This window comes from Haliotis cracherodii, unplaced genomic scaffold (assembly GCF_022045235.1).
Source record: "Haliotis cracherodii isolate W230 unplaced genomic scaffold, xgHalCrac1.p SCAF_8, whole genome shotgun sequence".
Lineage (NCBI taxonomy): Eukaryota > Metazoa > Mollusca > Gastropoda > Lepetellida > Haliotidae > Haliotis > Haliotis cracherodii.
Window position 1 is genome coordinate 15,779,590 of NW_027266341.1, and position 23,955 is coordinate 15,803,544.

At 43.8% G+C, this 23,955-nt stretch overlaps 1 protein-coding gene across 1 annotated transcript; it reads right to left on the reverse strand.

Annotated features, from left to right (window-relative positions):
- Positions 1–3,049: 3,049 nt before the first annotated feature.
- On the reverse strand, positions 3,050–23,888 carry LOC139449436 (leucine-rich repeat-containing protein 59-like). The gene is made up of 7 exons (XM_071230829.1): positions 23,722–23,888; positions 21,067–21,126; positions 20,164–20,427; positions 18,812–18,884; positions 11,075–11,227; positions 10,272–10,331; positions 3,050–8,067 (listed from the first exon to the last, which is right to left on the reverse strand). Exons 1-7 carry the CDS (start codon positions 23,809–23,811, stop codon positions 7,820–7,822), a joined length of 948 nt encoding a protein of 315 aa, XP_071086930.1. The 5' UTR covers positions 23,812–23,888; the 3' UTR covers positions 3,050–7,819.
- Between the last annotated feature and the right edge of the window lie 67 nt (positions 23,889–23,955).

A 23,955-nucleotide genomic window follows, 5' to 3' on the forward strand; every position in this document is an offset into this window, starting at 1 on the left:
CAGTGTCCTCATGGGTAGCGTGTCTCCTTGCTGTTGAACACAGTGAGACCATGTTTCCTATATATCTGTATGTACAAGACAGGTACACACGGTGTCCTCATGGGTAGCGTGTCTCCTTGCTGTTGAACACAGTGAGACCATGTTTCCTATATATCTGTATGTACAAGACAAGTACACGGTGTCCTCATGGGTAGCATGTCTCCTTGCTGTTGAACACAGTGAGACCATGTTTCCTATATATCTGTATGTACAAGACAAGTACACACGGTGTCCTCATGGGTAGCGTGTCTCCTTGCTGTTGAACACAGTGAGACCATGTTTCCTATATATCTGTATGTACAAGACAAGTACACAGTGTCCTCATGGGTAGCTTGTCTCCTTGCTGTTGAACACAGTGAGACCATGTTTCCTATATATCTGTATGTACAAGACAAGTACACAGTGTCCTCATGGGTAGCATGTCTCCTTGCTGTTGAACACAGTGAGACCATGTTTCCTATATATCTGTATGTACAAGACAAGTACACAGTGTCCTCATGGATGGTGTGTCTCCTTGCTGTTGAACACAGTGAGACCATGTTTCCTATATATCTGTATGTACAAGACAAGTACACAGTGTCCTCATGGGTAGCATGTCTCCTTGCTGTTGAACACAGTGAGACCATGTTTCCTATATATCTGTATGTACAAGACAAGTACACAGTGTCCTCATGGGTAGCATGTCTCCTTGCTGTTGAACACAGGGAGACCATGTTTCCTATATATCTGTATGTACAAGACAAGTACACACGATGTCCTCATGGGTAGCGTGTCTCCTTGCTGTTGAACACAGTGAGACCATGTTTCCTATATATCTGTATGTACAAGACAAGTACACAGTGTCCTCACGGGTAGCATGTCTCCTTGCTGTTGAACACAGTGAGACCATGTTTCCTATATATCTGTATGTACAAGACAAGTACACAGTGTCCTCATGGGTGGTGTGTCTCCTTGCTGTTGAACACAGTGAGACCATGTTTCCTATATATCTGTATGTACAAGACAAGTACACACGATGTCCTCATGGGTAGCGTGTCTCCTTGCTGTTGAACACAGTGAGACCATGTTTCCTATATATCTGTATGTACAAGACAAGTACACAGTGTCCTCATGGGTAGCATGTCTCCTTGCTGTTTGGCCTCAACATGCATGATGACAATTTAATTTTTTGAGAACTTTCATATTTACAGGAATAGCCACAGGTAGTAGTCTGTGGAATACTTGACTTGACATTTAGTCATGAAAGCCAGTTTCAGAGAGTCGTCTTTCTAACAGTCGCTTGCAAAACTGAGGGAGTAGGGAGGGGGATATTATGGTTTTGTTGCTACGTTACAATCTACAAATGATTCTGAAATACCATGGGGACTATTTGGGTCATCATACACTCTAGGAATGTAATTGAAAACAATTTCTGAAGAGTACTCGAAAAGAAAACTTGTGGCTAGCTAATTTAAGGACAAGTCATGTGAAACAAGAAATTGATTTTAAGTAGCCTGATATATAGAACATTGTTTTTCAATTAATTAAGCCAAGAGGACAGGTAAGAATATAATGGGGTCATCTTTTTGCCTTACCCTTGTCCATTGTCTGTCAGAGCCATGGGTGGTTCAGTCCACAGAGGCAAAGAGTTGAAGGTCTCAATCTAATGATAGTGGATTTGAATCCCAGATTCACCCTGAATATGATCATTGGTTTGTCAGCACCACACCTCACTAATCTCATGTCAAACAGGGGGCACGGGTGACCCAGTCGTCTTAGGCGACGCAATTCGCTGTGCAGAGTTGCGTCCCATAGGCACCCCAGAAACCTATGAGTGTGGGTTTGAATCCCGGTTTGCCCTGATTATGTTTCTAGGTTTGTTAGCACCATACACGTGCTCGTGGGTTTCACCGAAGTGGTAAACGTCCGAGACCTGCATCACTTTGGGCTTTCCTACCACATTAAGTTGACATGCCGTGTTATAACTGGAATAATGTTAAAAGCGGCGTTAAACCCAACTCACTCACTCACTTCCTCCCACAATAAGGTGATACTGTAAGTAAGAGAATCACTTGCTAGGTACTCGACAGTATCCTCCTGGTAAGCTCTGTGCCACACTCTTTCAACTGTAACATAGTCAATATAACTGTGCGCTGCCTGCTGTATTTGGTTATTATGTTATCTGATTGACTATCCTCATAATAAAGTTGTGTTAATCTGTGTTCAGTTTGTCAACTGTATAGGTGTAGTCTTACACTGCTGCAATCAGATATATTCCAGTTACATGATAATGCATGTGTCGTCTACAATGCGATGAATGAATAAGGGCTATTGGCAAGCTTTAAACTGGTCGAACTCAGCGAGAGGCTTTGTTTGTTTGTTGTGTAACGTCACACTCAGCAATATTCCAGCTATATGACGGCGGTTTGTAAATAATCAAGTCTGGACCAGACAATCCAGAGACTGACATCATGGGCATCGATGTAGCAATTGGGATTTAATGACATGCATGAACCCAGTCAGCGAGCCTGACCACCCGATCCCATTAGTCGCCTCTTATGACAAGCATAGTCGTCTGTTACGACCTATTCTACCCCCGGATGTTCAATGTGTCTCAAAATGCAGACATGAAATGTCCTTTTTCAACAACACATGTTCAGGATCAATTAATCTGGAACCTGGAACGCAGCGTTAACCCCCATTTCTCATGGCAACTGTCTGGGGACCTATATGGGGACCTGCACATACTGAGGTGCATCTTTCTTAACGTAACTAGGGGCGGTCGGGTAGCCTAGTGGTTAAAGCGTTCGCTCGTCACGCCGAAGACCCAGGTTCGATTCCCGACATGGGTACAATGTGTGAAGCCCATTTCTGGTGTTACCCGCCATGATATTTCTGGAATATTGCTAAAATCGGCGTAAAACCGTACTCACTCACTCTTTACGTAACTGTCTAATCAACTGAACGACAAATTCCAGCACAGTCTGACGTTTCCATTCAAAATATCACAAATTTCAAACGTTTCATCTTTATTTTCACATAATTCTTAATTTACGTATACATTGTACTTCTATACAAGTTAACAAATACATAACTGTAACATTCTCACCCTGTAACAAGCTCTGGTGAAATATGTATTGTTAGTTAAGCATGTGTGGCACTAATTACAAGAGGGAACATTTTGGGATACCATATAGGATAATATTATTCCAGATTTATTTCAAGGTAACAAAACATGATATGTGATAAGAATACTGTTGTCAGGACCACTGCTGCAGTATAACACCAGTTCCATGTACACATACCCTGACAACAAATCTGCTATTATATACCACTAAAAAATGTTAAAGAACATACAATTCTCTCAAATTACTTTTGTTAATTCATCACACCATGCCATGCCACTGGCAACTTGAAATCATTTGCTCAACATACACAGACAGTCTTCCATGATGCTAAACAGAGATCTTACCTCATGGGCATTAGAACCACAAACACAGGCAGGACCTTCTCCATGGCAATACTTTCCTATTATGTGTTAATCGGTCATGCCATGTAATACAAAACAATCATGTGTTTTTAAACCTCTTGTGAGCTGTACATTGTTATATGAATGATAACTACGTACACCGACTAGTTTAAATATGAAACCTTGGGATCCACACAAAGTTATCATAGCGCTATGTTTCCATGGCTACAGTATGGGAGTCATAAGCAGGCTCATGATTATTCGTAGATAAAATTAAACCAAGTGGTTTTGAGCTAAATTCAGACAGTAGCAATCAATGCCTAAAATGTAGTTAATTTTGGTGCCCAAAAATAAATACCAGCTTTAATCTATCTTCCATTGGTCCTCTGAAACTCATGATTGGTGAGGACATATTTACTTAATCCTCTACAGAAAAATACATTTTGGACATCAATAGTGAGTGAGTGAGTAGTTTTACGCCGCTTTTAGCAATATTTCAGCAATATCACGGCAGGGGACACCAGAAATGGGCTTCACACATTGTACCCATGTCGGGAATCGAACCCGGGTCTTCGGCGTGACGAGCGAACGCTTTAACCACTAGGCTACCCGACCGCCCCTGGACATCAAAAGAAACACCTTGTTCCAGGGATATGCATTTTCTTAAGCGAGTTGGCTTTAACATAACTTTGAACAGTATTTCAGTTATATCCTGGTATATCAGTGATGCAGTTCTTAGATGCTTACCACTTTGGTGAAACCCAAGAGCAGGGGTTTAATGCTGACAAACCAAGAAACATAACTGGCAAAATTTTACACCCACATTTATAGGTTTCCATTGCGTATAATAGTCACAACACTGCACTGTGCTGTGCTTCAGATACAAGGGGCACAAATGGCCCCCAACACTGAAGAAAAGAGTGTGAGCGAGTATGGTGTTACGCCGCTTTTAGCAATATTCCAGCAATATCACGGCAGGGACACCAGAAATGGGCTTCACACATTGTACCCATGTCGGGAATCGAACCGGGTCTTCAGCTTGACAAGCTTTTAACCACTAGACTACCCGACCACCCCCTGAAAAGAAAAGAGAACAAGAATATGTTTCAAGTCCATGGCAGCAGGCCTAAGTGGAACACATTTTGCTGTCAGGAGAGACGTGTTCTTTAGCATCTCCCTGATTCAAGTGTTTATGAAACAAAGCTTATAACTATAATAATGTACAACCACCTCCACCATCAGCTTGAGAACACCACATCTACATACATTACATACAATACATAAAGGTCTGGGAATGTTCAGGAGGATAACTGCTTGACACATGAACTGACTCTAATATTTTTTCACATTCATGGAAGTATAAACAGGGTGAACGTTGCGAAAATCAGAAGACAGGATTTATAAGTGTGCACCATATTCTACATCATTTGTACATTAATACCTCCATAAACACAAAATAAAATTGCAATCAATTCTTAAACATAAATAAGTTAACGATAATAACTTCACAGACTGCATATTTAATCATTAACACAAAAAATATAGACATTACTAAATCGGTGCCATCAGTGCAATAATGCACCACAGTACTAGGCTTGGCGAGTCAATTATTTGCAAATTGTTTATTTATATACATATCGACATATCTGCAATCGGTGGTCAACCATGTCAAAAATAACCATCAAAGATTAGCAACTATCAAATTACTTTCACCATAAGGCTTGCAATGTTGTCCATACAATAAGTAGTAAACACCGCCATCAAGAGGGTTTCATGTACTGCAGCTGCATGGTAACCATCAACCTTATACCCTCAAATAAATTTCCTTTTCAAAACTTGGTTTTCAGATTTATCAAAGGACCAGGACGTTGACCGTCGGAAGCATTGTTTGCAAAAAAATTCTGACATCCCCAAAGCTTATGCGGCTCTGCTCGCCTTATTCCGCAACAGAAGTTTCAGCTCCAGTGACCACACCACGGGAGTAAGCTTATTAGCAATTCAGGAACACTTCTTCCGTGAAATATCCATGTCATATTTGGCTTCAAACGACCACGGCACTGATATTGTAGTCTAGGTTTTGATTAACATTGGCTTCTAATTCAATCAAGCTGGCAATCAGTATATTGTAACTCATCCTCAAGAAAGACACTAGCTTTCTCATAAATTTCCTACAATTAGAATATTTCCAAAAATAGTTTACTCTGGAAATAATAGTTTACTCTATGCAGGGCTTGGGTTGTCGGCTTCACTGTGTGGAGTTCTATTGTTTTGGTTTGAGAACTGAATCATGCATGTGACATCTGACTCAGAAACTGTTTTAGGCATGATTTAAAAACACCCAGAACCATCGACGTCCTGGCCCTTCAATAGATGCTGGTTGGAATGAAATACACAACAATGCAGTAGAAAGATAGCATGATGTGATGTCTTACAAGTAGGGTTGGCTGGGTAGGTGAGGTGAGGTGAAATGGAGTTTAACGTTGCGTTCAAGATTATTGCACTTACATAGCGACGTGCATGCGTGTCTGTGTGTGTGTGTGTGGCTGCTTGTACTAGTGCTGGACTGATGCCGATTTATAGTGCTAGCCCACTGAGATACCATGTCGCAGTTTAACATGAATGCCCCACTCGGACACATTATACTGACTCCGAGCTGACCAGTCCTTGTTTTTGCCCCTTAATGCCGAGCACAAGACAACGTAACAAGAAGTACCATCTTTTAACGTCTTTTGGTATGACGCGGCCAGGGATCGAACCACCAACCTTCTGCTCTCCGGGCGGACGCTCTACCACTTGACCACGGAGGCGGTCGTTGGTTGGATAGAAGTTATAAATGTAAATACTAAAGTAAATTCTAACTCTTTTGTTGCACTACTTTCTACTTCATAATTCCATTCTAGTTCACTGAAAATGTGGGTAGGCAGATTTGAAAACAGAAATAAACAAAAACACTTATCAACATTGCATAGTAGGAGATTAGAAGACATGACAGCCATAGATGCTCCAGTATATAGCATCGGCACGATTCACTCATACACCATGATACACCAACATCCCAAAGGACTATCACTTCGTAGAACCTGTCAAGATCCGGTTAGAATTGACAACCCATGCTTGTTTTAAGAGGCGACTATGCTTGTTGTAAGAGGCGACTGTGCTTGTTTTAAGAGGCAACTATGCTTGTTTTAAGAGGACCCTTGATCCCCTGTATCCCGAGACTTGTAGGTCAAGGTCAAACACTGGGTACTTGATTGACTAGTAACTCCTATAAATAACATGCTTCGTCAACCTTTGAACCAATTGGTCCTCTACCACTGGATATCCAACAACAAATTAAACTTGTGAGTGGTTTTATAAAGCCCCACCCCAAATCAACATTCTGAGCGCTCTGGGCACTTATTACTGCCTCGCGACAAGCATGCTGCCTCAGTTTATTGGCCCCTAGTACCTGCCCTGATTGTGTCCCCTATTTCCCTACTGTGAATGTACACAGGTGTCATGTATTCTTTCTTTAAAACAAAATTAAACACAACAATATAATGTCTCCCACCTCATATTTTATGAAATTTGGATGAATATCTAATAACATATTGTAACTTTAAAAATAAATTTTTAAGACAATGAAAAGCCAAATGAGATTATTTATAACTGATTGCAAAGATCATGAGAATGAATAAGCTTTAAGCCATAGACACCTTGCAGCTGTCCGACATGGTTAACAAGACCTGGAGCCATCAAACCAATGTTTGACAACACTACACACAGATCCAAACTAGCAATGTCCATCACAGCTCCACCTCCATACAGTCATTGTGACCAGCCAATCCACAATCCGGTTGGCTCTAAGGCTAAAAAAAAATAATAGTCTTGGTTCTCAGGCACCCCCGCATCATCCTAATGTGTACCGCATGTTTTGTTGGTATCCAAAACAGCTCACAGTTACTTCAATCTTATTCACACTGCTTTACTGCACATCTCGTGTTATGGCCACGGCGGCTATAAGAGTTTGTATGCTTGTTTTTGTAGGGAGGCCCTTTCCTAGGTTGATGGTACACAACTGTTTATATAGTTACATACTAGTTTGAACGAGCAGGAAGAAAAAAAACACCGCCCCATTATATTTTAAGAAGTCATTGCCTGAGAACCAATTCTTTTATTTTTTTATGCTAATATGATGGAACATAACAAAACATTAAAAAGTGATGCACATTGTCAACATAATCTCAAGACTTACAATCAGAGCAAACAGATCATATACAATGTGATTATCATTTCATAAATGTGGCACATTTGGTGTAAGAATGCTTTGAATGAATTCTGATGGAATTGCCCTTACATGGACCTGGTCATGAAATCTGTTACAGTGTTGTTACCAAACTGGTTTTCTATAAGTTTTATAACAAAGTCTCTTGAGCATCTATAGTGCTGTTGTGTAAAATTCTTTGCTGGTGTGTAATATGTCTTGCAATACGCCTGAGCCTCATTCTGACGACAAAAGAAGTGTACTCCGACCATGACAGCAAACAACACAACCAGCACAGAGAACAACACCAAACAACATCGTCCTAGACAGCCTCCTTCTGAAACAAAAAGAAACAACAGAAATTATGTAACAGCCTCAATGATGAAGAAGGGTGAGGTGAAATGGGGTTTAACGTCCCGTCCAAGATTATTGCACTTACATAGCGACGTGCATGCGTGTCTGTGTGTGTGTGTGTGGCTGCTTGTACTAGTCCGGACTGATGCCGATTTAAAGTGCTAGCTCACTGAGATACCATGCCGCTGTTTAACATGAATACCCCACTCAGACACAGTATACTGACTCCGAGCCGGCAAGTCCTTGTTTTAGCCCCTTAATGCCGAGCGCCAGACAGGGTAACAACAAGTACCATCTTTTAACGTCTTTCGGATCGAACCCCGGACCTTCCGCTCTCCGGGCGGATGCTCTACCACTAGATTACGGAGGCGGTCTCAGTGATGAAGAAAGAAGACTGATTTTATTGTATTAAATTAAAAGTTGAAAATAATAAATCAAAATCATAAATTGTAAGCAAAAGAATTTATGGATGTCAACTTCTTTATTATGAGGGACACAATGTTTTGGAGTATATACTGACTCCTCCATTCATAATAAAGAAGTTGACATCAATAAATTCTCTTTCTTCTGAGTATCACTTCTAAATGCCTTTCAAAAACGTGTAAGCTGTATATTACACATAACCGACATTTCTATTCTATTGAGAAATACACTCAGAGTTTCGAGTGTCAGTGATTGATTTTGGAATCTAACATATCTATATCTGACATTGAAATCCAGGATATTCTTGGCGAAAAGCTTTGGAGCATGTGAGATCACATGACATCAGTGGACTTATTGTAAATCAGGTGAAGCCAGCCACATGTTGCCAGCCTGTGGCCCATATGCTCATGCCATGGACCTTTCAAGGTTTGTCAGCACCATACCCCTGCTCGTGGGTTTCACCGAAGAGGTAAACGTCTGAGACCTGCATCACTTCGGGCTTTCCTCCCACATAAAGCTGACATGCCGCGATATAAATGGAATACTGTTAAAAGCAGCGTTAAACCCAACTCACTCACTCACTCTCACCATTTCGACGATTGGACATAAAGGGTCTGAGTGGTCTCACACATTCACCAGGGGTATCAAATACAGCAGCAAGTATAGGTCAGTCCATGTTAGCACCGAGGGATTTCATCATTTAGACAGTTGGACATCAAAGGTCTGAGTGTTCTGACTCTTCACCAGGGGTATCAAATAAAGCAGAAAGTATAGGTCTGTCCATGTTAGCACCGAGGGATTTCATCATTTCGACAATTGGACATCAAGGGTCTGAGTGTTCTCACTCCTTCACCAGGGATATCAAATACAGTAACAAGTATAGGTCAGTCCATGTTAGCACCGAGGGATTTCATCATTTCGACAATTGGACATCAAGGGTCTGAGTGTTCTGACTCCTTCACCAGGGGTATCAAATACAGTAACAAGTATAGGTCAGTCCATGTTAGCACCGAGGGATTTCATCATTTCGACAATTGGACATCAAGGGTCTAAGTGGTCTCACTCCTTCACCAGGGGTATCAAATACAGTAGCAAGTATAGGTCAGTCCATGTTAGCACCGAGGGATTTCATCATTTCGACAATTGGACATTAAGGGTCTGAGTGGTCTCACACATTCACCAGGGGTATCAAATACAGCAGCAAGTATAGGTCAGTCCATGTTAGCACCGAGGAATTTCATCATTTTGACAATTGGACATCAAGGGTCTAAGTGGTCTCACTCTTTCACCAGGGGTATCAAATACAGTAGCAAGTATAGGTCAGTCCATGACTGGACACCAGGTGTCTGAGCATTGTGACTGCTCTAACCGATTAAAACCATTACTAAAATTGCAACAATCTAGCCACCCACCTAAATGTTTAAACAATTTTGTATTGCTGAACACAGTCAACATAATCAGGAACTGTGTGCCAAACATAATCTAAGTCGCCAAAAAGCAAGGTGCACATGCAATAGAGAACACATTTCACGCTCTCCACCACCATGAGTTATGAAATGCATGTACATAATTCACATAGGACCAACTGAAGCATGTTTATCAATCACTTAAATATTACTTGCCCACCCCTTATGAACAAACAGCCCTGTTCAAGAAAAGACTACTTTTTTCTTTTCTTCAAACTACAAGCTGTCATATCAAAACTTACTGTTGATGATCATTTCAGATGAAAAAAAGTTTCTATAAATCAGATTGAGTATCTACCTTTTGTTTTCTGCTTCTTGCTTTTCTGGATGCCATTTTCACGGACTTCTGCTTTCACTTCTGAAAGAAAAGATGGAAACACATGACATCATGCCCAGGAAGTGATGCAGACAGCCGACACAAACAATATGGTTGGGTCAAGATGTTTCCTGATACCATGGGTAAGATACGATTTGAATCCTGATGCACTTTACTTATCTCAAAATTTTATATTTGTTTTTTTTTAGCAGGTGAGTCACAACCCTGAATAATTTGTTTTTGTCTTCCAAAGATCAAAGATGGGATATTGGAGGGCAGAAACCTAATCCGGACCAAGGGACGCAACACTGCACAGGGACATTCAGCACATCAGACAACTTGGCCACCTAGCGACCCCCTCCCTCACCTCCCAATACAATATCGATATATTGTCACAGCTCTAGTAGACAGAGTTGTTTATATAGGATTAAAATAAATCCAGTAAGTGCTCTTTATGGGGAAACTGGAGAATAAAAGATATTTTGATAAATATTAAGAAATGAGACGGTTTATCTTAACAAACGTAGGTATGATTCCATTAATACATACCCTGGTGAGTTAATGAGTCATACACTTTCCTGTTTAACACCACACTCAGCAATATTCCAGCCATATGACAGCAGCCTGTACTTAATCAAGCCTGGGCCACATAAACCAGTGATTGACATAATGAACAAGATACCACTGTCAGGGTACAAGGACACGTAATCAACAAAGTCACCAAGCCTGACCACCCAATCCAATCCGCTGCTATGTGTCACCTGTCGCCAGAGAGTTCTACTCACCACACTTCTCTCCTTCCTCTTCCTTCTTCTCTCTCTTCTCCTGGGCTTTCCGTGCCTGCTGCTCTTTCCTCTTTCGTTCCTTTTCCGCCTGTTTTTCCGCTTTCTTCTTCTTCTGTTCTTCCTCTTCCTTCAGCTTCTCTGCAGCTTCCCTTTCTGAATAATTGAGAATTTGTGGAACATGTACAATCTACACCATGAAATATGACAGTCTGCGTTCATCCGAGTCGCTGAAAGGGAAGGGTCCTCAGGCATGTCAGAGCCAATCAGTGATGAAAAAAGTGTCATTTTCAGTGAGTTCATTTTACGCAGGTTTTAGCAACATTCCACCTCACACGGTGGGGGACACCAGAAATGGGCTTCACACATTATACCCTTTGGGGAATCAAATCCAGACCTTTGGAGTGATGAGTGAACGCTTTAACCATGAGGCTACCCCACCACCCCAGTGTCATTTTCATAAAGGGTAGGTCAATTTCAAAAGGCCAGGGAAACAACACCACGTTCTTTTACAGTCAGTCCAAGATGCAGTAATGACAATATAGAGTGTGGGATTCATCATGGGAAAGTTTCATCAAATTCTTTGGTATTTTTGTCAAAGTTTGTCAAAGATTTCCCCATGTTAAACTGTTCAAATACTCAAAAAATGCTTTCTTGAAACACTTTCTTGACAATTTAAGCCTCACCATACATTTTGCATTATTAAAAGCCCATACATGCAATTATAAAATGAACAGTATTTCTCATTTCTATGAACATATCTGATACCTTTCAAATAAAGTTCAAAAGTGTTTGCTCATTGTGGACTTCTCACGTCTTGCTTCAAATTATACAACTATGGTGGCCAAACAACACATGATATCTTGGTGAGTGAATCCCGCTGCTTTCAACACGGTTTCAGGTACATCACACCATGGCTGCCTCATTTGGGAGTGTAACTATTCAGATGTTCAAATGTTCTAGACATCAGTGACCATGGATATCGTACTGACAGTTTTATTTAGTGGTCAAATGTAACAAATGTTTGTTTACTGAGAAAGTGTTATCCCAAATATAACATTTGTTACATTTGACCTCTTTCTAAATGGCATTGTGTGTTCATAGCTTTCGGCCATGGGAGCTGTGCCAATATACTATTGTCAGAGGGGTACACAAAGTATGTGATCTACACTACCAGTTGTCAGACTTTCATTTTTGTGGAAGCCTCGGTGGCTGAGAGGGTTAGATCGCTGACTTTCTGTGCTGGCAATTAGGTGCCTCACTCTGGCAGTGTGGGTTCAAATCATGGACGGACTCAACCCCAAAAAAGTATGACAATCTGTACTTTACTGAGAAAGTGTTCTCCTAAATTTAGTAAAATCTAAATATTTTTTACATTTGTATACTTATCCTGCATTACTCCGTATTGCATTTACTGCTGTCTTTGACAGAGTGACGAACTGTGTGAGATCCAGCTGCTGAAGAAAGTTGTCCCAACCAGCTCAGGAGGCAGCGCCCTCTCACAGTCGGCACGTGACCCGGAAGTCATGACGTCACACAAAAACACATAACTGCTTTAAACATAACATCTGAAACTTCGTGGGGAGGTAGCGTAGCGAAAGGGAGGGCACTTAGACTTCGTAATGCAGGATAAGTATACAAATGTAAAAAATATTTAGATTTTACTAAATTTTTTAACTTATCCTGCATAACTCCGTATTGCATCTTTATCAGACGGCATGGCCGGTGGGCATACCTGCAGATGTGAACCATATTAAACCCTCGTCAAGGTCCGATGAATCCGCACCGCATACAAGTGATGACCGGAACATCTACGACCATTCCTGTCTTCAGGAAACAAGAGTCGATGCAAAAACGAAACGCCCGAATAGGTAACCGAAATACAATGAGGCGTGTTGCCAAAATATATAACTTACCGAAGAGCGAAAGCGAAACGCAGTAGAGCCCTCTAATCTGAGGCGATAAACACCAGAGAGTTCGACGGGCCCCGCTCGGGGAATCGAAGAATCAGCGGCGTCGGCGGCAAAATCTACGACCAATCCCAAGAGCGAATGCGAAACGCAGGAGAGCTCTCTAGGCTGGAGGCAAGGAACACCGGTGAGGTCGACGGGCACCGCTCAGGTATCAGAGAAGCAGCGGCGTTGGCGTCGGCGCCGGTGTCCACATCTACTACCATTCCTGTCGTCAGGAAACGAGAGTTGATGCAAAAAGTAAAACCCGGATAGGTGACAGCAATAGAATGAGTCGGGTAACCCAAAACTAAAACTGACCTAAGAGCGAATGCGGAACGCAAGAGATCCGTCTCGTCTGGGGTGATAAACACCAGAGAGGTCGACGGGCCCCGCTCAAGGTATCGGAGAATCAGTGGCGTCGGAGATAGATGACCTGTTGGGCTACAACCAGGGACCAAAACTGTGAACGCCGGCGACAACTTTCAAGGCTACATCACGGAAGTAGTGGTTGGTGAAGGCGGTGTCCGATCGCCACGAACAGGCTTCCCTGAACGACTGGATGGAACAGTATACCGTGAAGAACCAGTGTAAATACGATCGCCCTGATCTCATTTTATTTCAGGTGATAGCCTTTGGGGGGAGGGTCCAATCCGGCGGCTCATAAGCTTTAAGGATGACCGTCCGGAGCCACAGGGAAACGTATTCCGGCTGACCAACGACTGCGACGTAGGGGAGACCGGCAGAAAAAGGTGTTTCCTAGACTTGCGGCAGTCTTTAGATCGTAGAATAACCTTCAGTGCCCTTACTGGGCATAATGACGCTCATCCTCATCCTCGGCACCCACACTGGACGAGGGGGGAGGGGACAAGGAATGATCTATCAGGCTGTCCTGGGAGTTGAGTCTTTACGCTGACGTCCCAGTACGGTCCATGATGAACGGCGCCCTGGGTACCGCATTCGAACCGGGCACGGGAGACGTCGAGGGCGTGCTGTACATGGACTCGAGCGGCAGTAGTCAAAACCAGTAGAAACACCCGTCTTCTACTTAAGGTCGTAGAAGGAAGACGAGGGGAGTGGTTCGAAGGGCGTTGAAGACCACATTCAGATCCAACGCAGGCGGTCCGAACTTGGCCTTCAGGTCTTCAAGACTGAACGAGCGCAGCCAGGCCCGTAGGTCGGGAATTTTCGTCTTTCTCCGATCGTCCGGGATGGCCAGAACGGAGTAGATGGCGACCAGGTGTGTGGGGGTGGTAAGCCCTTCAACCGACGGGTGCTACGCAAGTACAGAAGGAACTGATCCAGGATCTGCGGTGACGCTGTCATCGGATCCTGGTGTTTGTCAGAACAAAATGCCTGGAACAAGCATCATTTATCGGCATACAGTCCCCCTGTAGATGGACGGTGGGCTGAAGCAATAGCCTTGGTCGCTCAAGCCGAATAGCCCTTGGCTTTCTGCAGGTGTGTCAGGCGTGCAGACGATAACATGCGGGTATGAGGGTGTGGCAACAGACCGTGTGGATGGAGCAGAAGGTTGGACCACACCGGAAGTTCCAGGGGTTGTCTCTGGGTATGTTTCGGAGGTCGATAACCCAACTTCTGGCTGACCAATAAGGCGAGACCAAAGTCAATGGCAGGGGTCGAGTGGCCTGGATCTCTGGAGAACCATGGGAGGGAGAACCGGAGTCGGAAAAGCGTACACGCGTAATCCTTCTCAGGAACGATGGAAGGCTTCGACTGCCACAGCGGTCGTATCCGGCACAGGTGGAATGGAAGACGACAGCTGGCCACATTCAGATATGAGGCAAACAGATCTAGGGTTGGGGTGTCGACCGTTTGACATATTCTGGCCCGAGGCGCCGGAGAGCGTGAGGCGTCGGAGAGCTTGAGGCGCCTGGAACGCCGAAGATGGTGATTCTCGGGGGCGCCGGTCGAGTTTGTAGCGCCGGGAGAGGGGCGAGTACTCTGGGTCCGCAAACACCACACTACGGTGACGTCGTCAGTGGACACGATCAACAGGGCGTGACCGAGAAAGCACTGTCAGCAAGCGACGTCCTGGATAAGCCTTTATCTCGAGGCTGTTGCTGTGCCAATGGTGTTGATCTCTGGATCACAGGTGGTCACAATGTGGGCTGGTGTGGGCCACTAGCCACTGACAAGGTGGCAGGGGTGGTAGTCAGCAACAGGGGTCTGCGATTGCGTACCGTCGGTACGATTCGGAAAAAGGTGTGATCGCCTGCGAGCCAACCTCAAGTAGACGAAGTAAACCAGCTTCACAATCGACCGCCGGGGCATCGACGTAACCGGGTAGTAGGAAGTCGAGGCAATATGGCCATTGCACGAAGTAATGAGATCGTTTTCATCCCTAAAGCGGCGTATAAGTACTCCTGTTCTTATATCGAGGTGACGATGGAGGACGACAACACGATACGAGGCAGGTATGCAACAGGGGTCAGTGGGACGGCCGAGGGACTTTAAGTATCAAATCGACACTGTGTCCGGTAGTCAAGGCGGAAGATAGGAAGGTGTCGTAGTCGAAAAGATCAAACCAGACGAAGGAAGGCGATCTTTTCCATCCCTTGAACGCCTATAGGCGCTATCGTTCTTACAGCGAAGGGTTGATGAAACAAGGTTCCTCGTGACAGCCGTGTTGGTAGAGGAGGTCTATTGTTTCCAACATCCGTGCATGGATGGACTGCGACAGGCGCCTGGTTGAGTGGTAGCACCAAGCGTACAGGTAGACATGGAAACCAATCTGTAGAAATACATGGCACCCCTTGCCATGGTAAGTTGACCTAATTCCGGTCGGAGTTGTTGACAGTCCGAGTACTTGACACGTGACATGTAAATCACACTGCGCAGTAGCCGAGAAAACCGCCTTGGAGTCGGAACTGAGGTGCAAACTCCACACACAGACAATCCTCAATGAACTGCGTGAGAGACGATCAAGTGGTGTACCCGAGTTTTGCGATAAAACACGGAACCCCATGGGCGTCGTGGAAAACCCGGTGAGCGCCGAGGAAGAGTCTCTTTCAGGAACGCTGGCGCTAGGGTAGGGTAGAACAGCGTTGGTGTCGGCGATGTTGACGAAGTAAACTCTTTGTAAGTGGATGTCGTCGTCGAATCTGATACAGACGCTGTTCACATGACGCTCTGTTTCGATGGAAACCCGCAGGTCATCTCTCCGGAATCATAGCGCTTTAAACGACGGGATTATGGATAACGTCTCAGTGGGCAAGTTGAATCAGACCAACTGTCTATTGGTTGAAAAGATTCCACCCAGGAAGTAGAACGATAGTCACGATCCCGAAGACCGACGGGAGAGTAGCGACAGGAGCGGCGACAGTTGTTTCACCATGCTTCTCCGTGTGACGAGTTATGAGACGGCAGCAAGAGAAGAGGGCAGCAAGAGAAGAGGGCAGTGGCGCCGGGGAGGCGATTGCCGATGGTGCCCCTTAAGCCGCAGTAGAAGATCGGATAGTCGGCTCGTTGATCTGAGCTTGATAAAGCTTGTTGATCTGGGCGCCGGAGGTCATCTTAGGCGCCGAATATATCATAGGCGCTTCTTCCGTAACTCTTGAGGCGCCGGAGTAGTCAGAGGCGCCAGAGACATTAGAGGCGTCGAAGATCATGAGATCAAAGACCTTAGAGGCGCCGGGAGCGCCGAAGACATCAGAGGATGCGGAGGCGCCAGATCGCGGAGACATCAGAGGCGCCTGGAATGCACGAGGCGCCGAGACATCAGAGGCGCCGGGAATGCACAAGGCGCCGAGACATCAGAGGCGCCGGGAGCTCTGAGAGCGCCAGAGGCGCCGGGAGCGCCGGAGGCGCCGAGACATCAGAGGCGCCGGAGGCGCCGGGAGCGCACGAGGCGAATGCGCCGGGACATCAGAGGCGCCGGGAGCGCCGGGAGCGCCGGGACATCAGAGGCGCCGAGACATCGGAGGCGCCGGGAGCGCACGAGGCGCCGAGACATCAGAGGCGTCGAGACATCGGAGGCGCCGGGAGCGCACGAGGCGCCGAGAGCGCCGGAGGCGCCGAGACATCAGAGGCGCCGGAGGTGCCGGGAGCGCACGAGGCGCCGAGACATCAGAGGCGCCGGAGGCGCCGGGAGCGCCGGGACATCGGAGGCGCCGGAGGGAGCGCCGGGAGCGCACGAGGCGCCGGGACATCGGAGGCGCCGGGAGCGCCGGGAGCGCCGGGAGCGCAGGGACATCAGAGGCGCCGGAGGCGCCGGGGGCGCCGGAGACATCAGCGTTGATGTGGTGGTGTTGGAGACCGTGAACGGTCGTATTTCGTGCCAGGGGAGGCAGACTCTACGTTGGGAGCGCTGGAGCCGCCGGTGGAGTAGGAGACCGTGAACGGTCGTATGTCGTGCCATGGGAGGCAGACTCTACGTTGGGAGCCGCCGTTGGTGCTGGGAGCACTTGCAAAGCTCCGCTGAGCGCTGCTGCCGTCAACGTAGGTGGGGGTCGACGAGCACGTTGAGCGAGGTGTGTCCTGGATACTCGCATGAGCTGAAGGATCACAGCGACGAATGACTGCAACATCGGCACTGCCTTGTGAAAGTACAGGGCGTCGTACAATCACGGCAGAAAGGGGCGGCCCCGACCAGATTTGTTCCCGCGGCAACAAGTGCAGCGAGGCAGAAAATCTGGAATTTAAGCAAAACATAACTATGTGGCAAAGCCACAAAGTGCGGGAAGCATAATGTGATTCAGAAACTTTGTATTTCAATGAAGTTTATGAGATCAAACAATGACGCTAAAAGGTAGCGAAAAAGCATAGCTTTAAGCAAACACATAACCATGTGGCCAATCACAAAGTATGGGAAGCATGATGTGATTCAGAAACTTTGTATTTCAATGAAGTTTATGAGATCAAACAATGACGCTAAAAGGTAGCGAAAAAGCATAGCTTTAAGCAAACACATAACCATGTGGCCAATCACAAAGTATGGGAAGCATAATGTGATTCAGAAACTTTGTATTTCAATGAAGTTTATGAGATAAAACAATGACGCTAAAAGGTAGCGAAAAAGCATAGCTTTAAGCAAACACATAACCATGTGCAAACACGTAACCATGTGGCAAAACCACAGAGTACGGGAGACATAATGTAACTCAAAAACTTCGTATTATATTGAAGTTTATGAGAAGAAACAATTACGCTGAGAGGTAGTGAAAAGGCAAGGCTTTAAGCACACCAAAACAACATACATAAATGTAATGTATTACCCAAGCCAAAGAGAGAATTCAAAACGCAGAACACGACATTACGTGGCCACGTGGTGAATGGCCAAAATGGCGGGAAAGAAAACAAAATGGCGGGAACAACATTGCGCCCGTAAATTACTGTGACGTGAGCCACAGACGAGCGATAAACGTTACAATTTACGAATGGGAAGACCCTAAGGTCACGGCCCATAACAGGTAACAATGTAGCTGCATATAATGAATGTAGAAACACGCAAAATATAAAAAACAAATAATAAGCTTTAATTTCCACAAGGGATACACAGTACGTCCGTCCGTGGAGGTGACAAAGCAGTTATGTGTTTTTGTGTGACGTCATGACTTCCGGGTCACGTGCCGACTGTGAGAGGGCGCTGCCTCCTGAGCTGGTTGGGACAACTTTCTTCAGCAGCTGGATCTCACACAGTTCGTCACTCTGTCAAAGACAGCAGTAAATGCAATACGGAGTAATGCAGGATAAGTTAAAAAATATAACATTTGTTACAGTGATGTTTTCATTGTCCTAATTTCCTGACAATGTCAAGTAAAATGCTCACCTCTTGCTTCCTTCAACAGTTTTTGTTTCCGCCTCTCGGCCTCCGAGTTGGCTTGTTTTATGTACACCAGAACCTGGAAGGAACATGCGCCATCATACACAAGTTGGAAATGTTTGTCAGACGTGTGAAAGTGACTTCCAGTTGATTGGCTGTCATGAAGTTCCTTCACCATTTACTTATTCCACATGAAGACACAAACTGACATAGCATGAACAGTTCCTAACCAATAAACTTCAAGAAGAACAATTATCATGATGATCAGTATCAGTATCAAGTGGAAATGAGACCCCACCCCCACCCCCTCCCCCACAATTCCATTTTGAATCAACTTAAAACCTTAAACATAACAGAGAAAAGGTGCTCACAATATCATTCAATTTCCATCAAAATATTTAATACTTTCTGGATAAATAAACACTGATTATAAGATTATCATGCTATAATCAACTGATTCACGTGAACCCTAGTGGTCGATGGAATAAGGTTACTCTGTATATAATCAAATTTTCAACAGTCAGAAACATACTTAAAACCACTCAAGTTTGGATAAGGATATTCTCAGTGTATTTGATAGTTTTGGAATGTTATACAAATCAGTATTCACAAATAAAGTTGATACATGAGTCCTGAGGTTTGCTCCTGTAGTGCTTGAATCCAGTGACAAGCTAAATATTTGACCTTTAACATAGTGCTATGGCAAGGAGCCATTAACTTTCATGCTTAATTTCGAACCCTGAAATCATATTCGATATTGACATAAACAGGATAAAACTGACAATTAGCTTCCAAAAATTAACGTAAGAAAACATTTCCACAAGGTCTCTGAGTTACATAGAATGATATCTCTGTATTCCTACCAAAAGATGAGAAGTCACATGAGTGAGTGGGTATGGTTTTACGCCGCTTTTAGCAATATTCCAGCAATATCACGGCGGGGGCACACCAGAAATGGGCTTCACACATTGTACCCATATCGGGAATCGAACCGGGTCTTCAGCTTGACAAGCTTTTAACCACTAGACTACCCGACCACCCCCTGAAAAGAAAAGAGAACAAGAATATGTTTCAAGTCCATGGCAGCAGGCCTAAATGGAACACATTTTGCTGTCAGGAGAGACGCGTTCTTTAGCATCTCCTTGATTCAAGTGTTTATGAAACCCGGGTCTTCGGCATGACGAGCGAACGCTTTAACCACTAAGCTATCCGACCGCCCCAGAAGTGACCTGATGACTACATGATTGAGTTAGTTTGGTTCTACACCGCTTGTAGCAATATTCCAGCAAAATCACGGTGAGGGACACCAGAAATGGGCTTCACACATTGTACCCATGTGGAGAATCAAGACCACCTACATTTTTAGCACACTTGCGACACTGTGTTTCATCCAGACAGTCCCCTGCTACTTGCTTCAAGCCAGGCTCTAAGGGGTTGTCCTTCAGGTCCAGCCACTTGAGCTTCTGGAGGTTGAAGAAGCTGAGTGGAAGGATGGTCAGCTGGTTGCCCAGCAGGTCCAGGTGTTGTAGGTGGGTCAGATTGCCAAATCGCATCGGCAGAGAGGACAGGGTGTTCTTGCTCAGGTCAATCTTGACCAGATGGGTCAGATTGCAGAAGGGATCCTATAATACACACAAACATGATGGAAAAATATAAATATTATAAATAGCCTAGGTATGATAAGTGTTGGAAATTCATGTAATTTTTAGCTTTTTAATCGAACACTGACTGCTTGAGGAAATTTAGAGAATATTTTCTCTGTATGGACATACTGGAATATACTGTTATGCCTGTTATATCACTCACCCCAATATTTTACTCTGCAACATGTTCAGCTCAAAACACCTATACATATTACATTACTTGTAAAATAAATACTGTATTCGACATAATAAGCGCCCAGGGCACTCTCAAAATTAGAAATAAGGGGTTCTTATTAGAATATTATTTTGGTGAAAGAAAACAGAGTTGAAAGATAAATTTCGTGGTTTATGCTGACAGTGACAGCCTGAAATGTTTATGTATGACAGATATAATTTTCGAAAAATTTAACTGCCCATAATTAAGGGCGCATATAAGACACGAGTGCATATTATACGCGAATAAATAAGTCTTGTGTACTTTGAATAATCGGAAGGGGTGCTAATTGGGATTGTTCACTAGCCAATATATTAGCAAATATCCCTTATTAGAGCGGGGCGCGTATTACGTTGAATACGGTAAGCTAACTGGAACAAGTTGACGTGAAGTGTGTTACTCACAGGTAATGATGTCAGAACATTGCAGGATAAATCCAGATGTGTGGCTTTTGGTATGGCACTCTACAATGAAACAATGTCAACTGAGATGAATCACATATACACATAATCACTGTTACATTTAACATCAACAAGTAACGTCGGATAGGAAGCAAGTACACCAGGGGTTAATGCATCTTCCCGAGGCTAGAGAGTCAACTGACTTGAAAAGTCCAGTTTCCAGCCTTGCCGGACTAGGCTGGAATTCTTGGGCTCGATCGTAGCGCCACCAGTGGTTATTACAAGTTATGTCTATTCTAAACCTCTCCTATGGACCAATCAGATTCCTCATCTCATATCACTTGCTTTGTTTCAAACAAAATGTCAGCGCCCAGTCAAGATGATCTGATCGATAATCAAGATCAAGATCAATATTTTGATAAAATGGGTCTTACATCGGGAGTGCATCAAATCACATCAGCACTTTGATTAAAAACATGAAAAGATTTGGAAAATATATGTTGACGCCAAGTTGGCAGTGCACATGCTTTGCAAATCCTGCAATCGACATTGCACGACATTTTACAAACCGGAATTCGATTTCGTTGCGCGTTTTTGATTGGACTATGCATAGACTTGTTAGTCCAGACAAAATGTAACTCCATAATACCAGCCTAGTTTGGCAAGGGTGGAAACTGGACTTAAATTGTCAGTTAACTCTCGTCTAGGGAAGATGGGGTTAATGGTGTGAACAGTATCCCGTGGCATTGGATTATTTATCCAATGTTGAGAAGTACTGCACTTGATCAGGCACATTTTTCCTAACTTCATTTAGCACAATGTGAGTAGAGGATCAAACTCGTGTTACCAGCTTGAAACTTGGTAGTCTAGTAAGTAAAGTAGCCAACACCTTACCATGGAACCAAGGGTAAATAATTAGTGCTTGTTTACCGGGTGACGGAACCCAAGTGTTTATACTTATGTGTATGCATGGTGGCCACTTTTCTTAAGATTCTTCATGAATATTGTGTGGATTAACTTTGGATGAAAATATAACAGTTAAATAAGGTGAGATACCTAACTCTAACTCACAACTAATCAACCCGTGAAGTTGCGGTCTTCAGCAACCCATGCTTGGCATAACGGGGCAACTAATGGATTGGGTGGTCAGACTCGCTGTCTTGGTTGATGCATGTCATCGTATCCCAATTGCGAAGGTCGATGCTCATGATGTCAATCACTGGATTGTCTGGTCCAGACTAGATTATGTATACCTTGAATATTGCTGAGTGCAGCGTTAAACAACAATCAACAACATCATCTGCCTTAGGATAGGAAAGGGGAATCTAATCCCGAGGATCGAGTGTACATGTATATGAATGTGCGTCCATGTATCTGCTGGTACTAGTCAAGACCAATGCCAGTTTTATAGTGCTAGCTCACTGAGATACCACATGGGTACCCAGTTCAGACACAATATACTGACTCTGTCGACTCTCAAAACCCTCTGTCGACTAATGCAAATTTAAGAACAATATTTCAATGCTTGATTGAATACAGGACTCATTTAGTATGTGATGATTACTGATAAGAAAACACATTAACGTTTTTTCTCCATTCAAAATTGGTTAGAAAAGAACCCATTTGTTTGGATGATGATGACCCAACAGATTATGAAATGATTTATAACAGGAAGTGATATATAGCACATATTCAACACGTATCACACCGCACAATAGCAATATCCTGATAATATAGAGTTGCCCACCATTGAGTCACTAGTGGCAGATACTTTGAAAACATATTAAATCTTGCTAAAGAAATTCATCAACGATCAATCCTAATTGATGTGTGATAAAGATTGAACAAATAACAGGAAACATTTTGCATACAACATATTTAAGAGGTTAGTAAGCGTACGCCATTATGTTCCATTATAAATTAACTACCATGATGATTTAGCATTACTGCATACTATACTACAGTACATGCAGTAAACTACAGTAAACTGTTTTGGGGTCCCGTCCATTTGCTGTTTACATGCTCACAATGCTGTATATATGCATATAACGAACTACGGCGACTGTACGGTTATAACAAATTTAATTAGTGGTTCCTTAGAATTTGTTATAACCATAGTTTACTATACACAAATCGGTCCTATCATTAATAAAAAAATGAGGTGCCGTTTTCACTCTGCGTTTTCACATCCCCGGATTGAAGGGGTATGTGAGAACAGTGAACATTTTGAAAGGAAAGCCATACTGAAAATAAGCAGCACTCAGTTAACTGCAGTCTTGCCTAGTTTCTTATGGCTTCATTTGTTGGCACAGCATGTGTAGCACATACACTCTCAATCAGTTATATCATCAAACTGCAAACTTTTAACTGCCAATCACTGATCATATAACTGAATTAATGCTGACTGTTGAGTAATAAGCAAAATGCACCACGTTCACCCTCAATATAAATGAGTTATTTGAGAACTAACCTAAATCATCTGCAACATGGAAATGTACATACAAAGACAGAATAAGTCATAGAAGAGAATGGTACCCGGTTATTGATCAAATGTCAATACTTATGATCAGTGTGATCAAGCTGGTTGAAAATGAACACAGCTTAATTCCAATTAGTGGTTTCACTTTAAACGATCAGAGAAGTGTCAGTATTACCTACCAATTCTTTTACTGGGACCACCGACAGATTATTCAGACTAAGGTCCAGTTCATTTCCATCCAGATTTTCTCTTATATTGTCTTTCGGCATGGTGAATATTTGGTGCGGCCTTGGATTTCACCAGCAGTGTGTCAGACTTTTTGCCGTGTTGATAACGTGACACGCAAAACCGGAAGTTCACACGCCAATAAAGCGCCGGTGTAAATTTTGGAAAGTTGTTGAAAGAAGTAATAC

Bases quoted from the DNA above. Each gene is read 5' to 3' on its own strand.
- LOC139449436 (XM_071230829.1), bottom strand. From the start codon at position 23,811: ATGCCGAAAGACAATATAAGAGAAAATCTGGATGGAAATGAACTGGAC. The intron at 20,428-21,066 runs GTGAGTAACACA...TGTGTATTATAG, and splicing joins ATGTTCTGACATCATTACCT to GATCCCTTCTGCAATCTGAC. The intron at 8,068-10,271 runs GTAGATACTCAA...TTTTTGTTTCAG, and splicing joins CAAGAAGCAGAAAACAAAAG to AAGGAGGCTGTCTAGGACGA.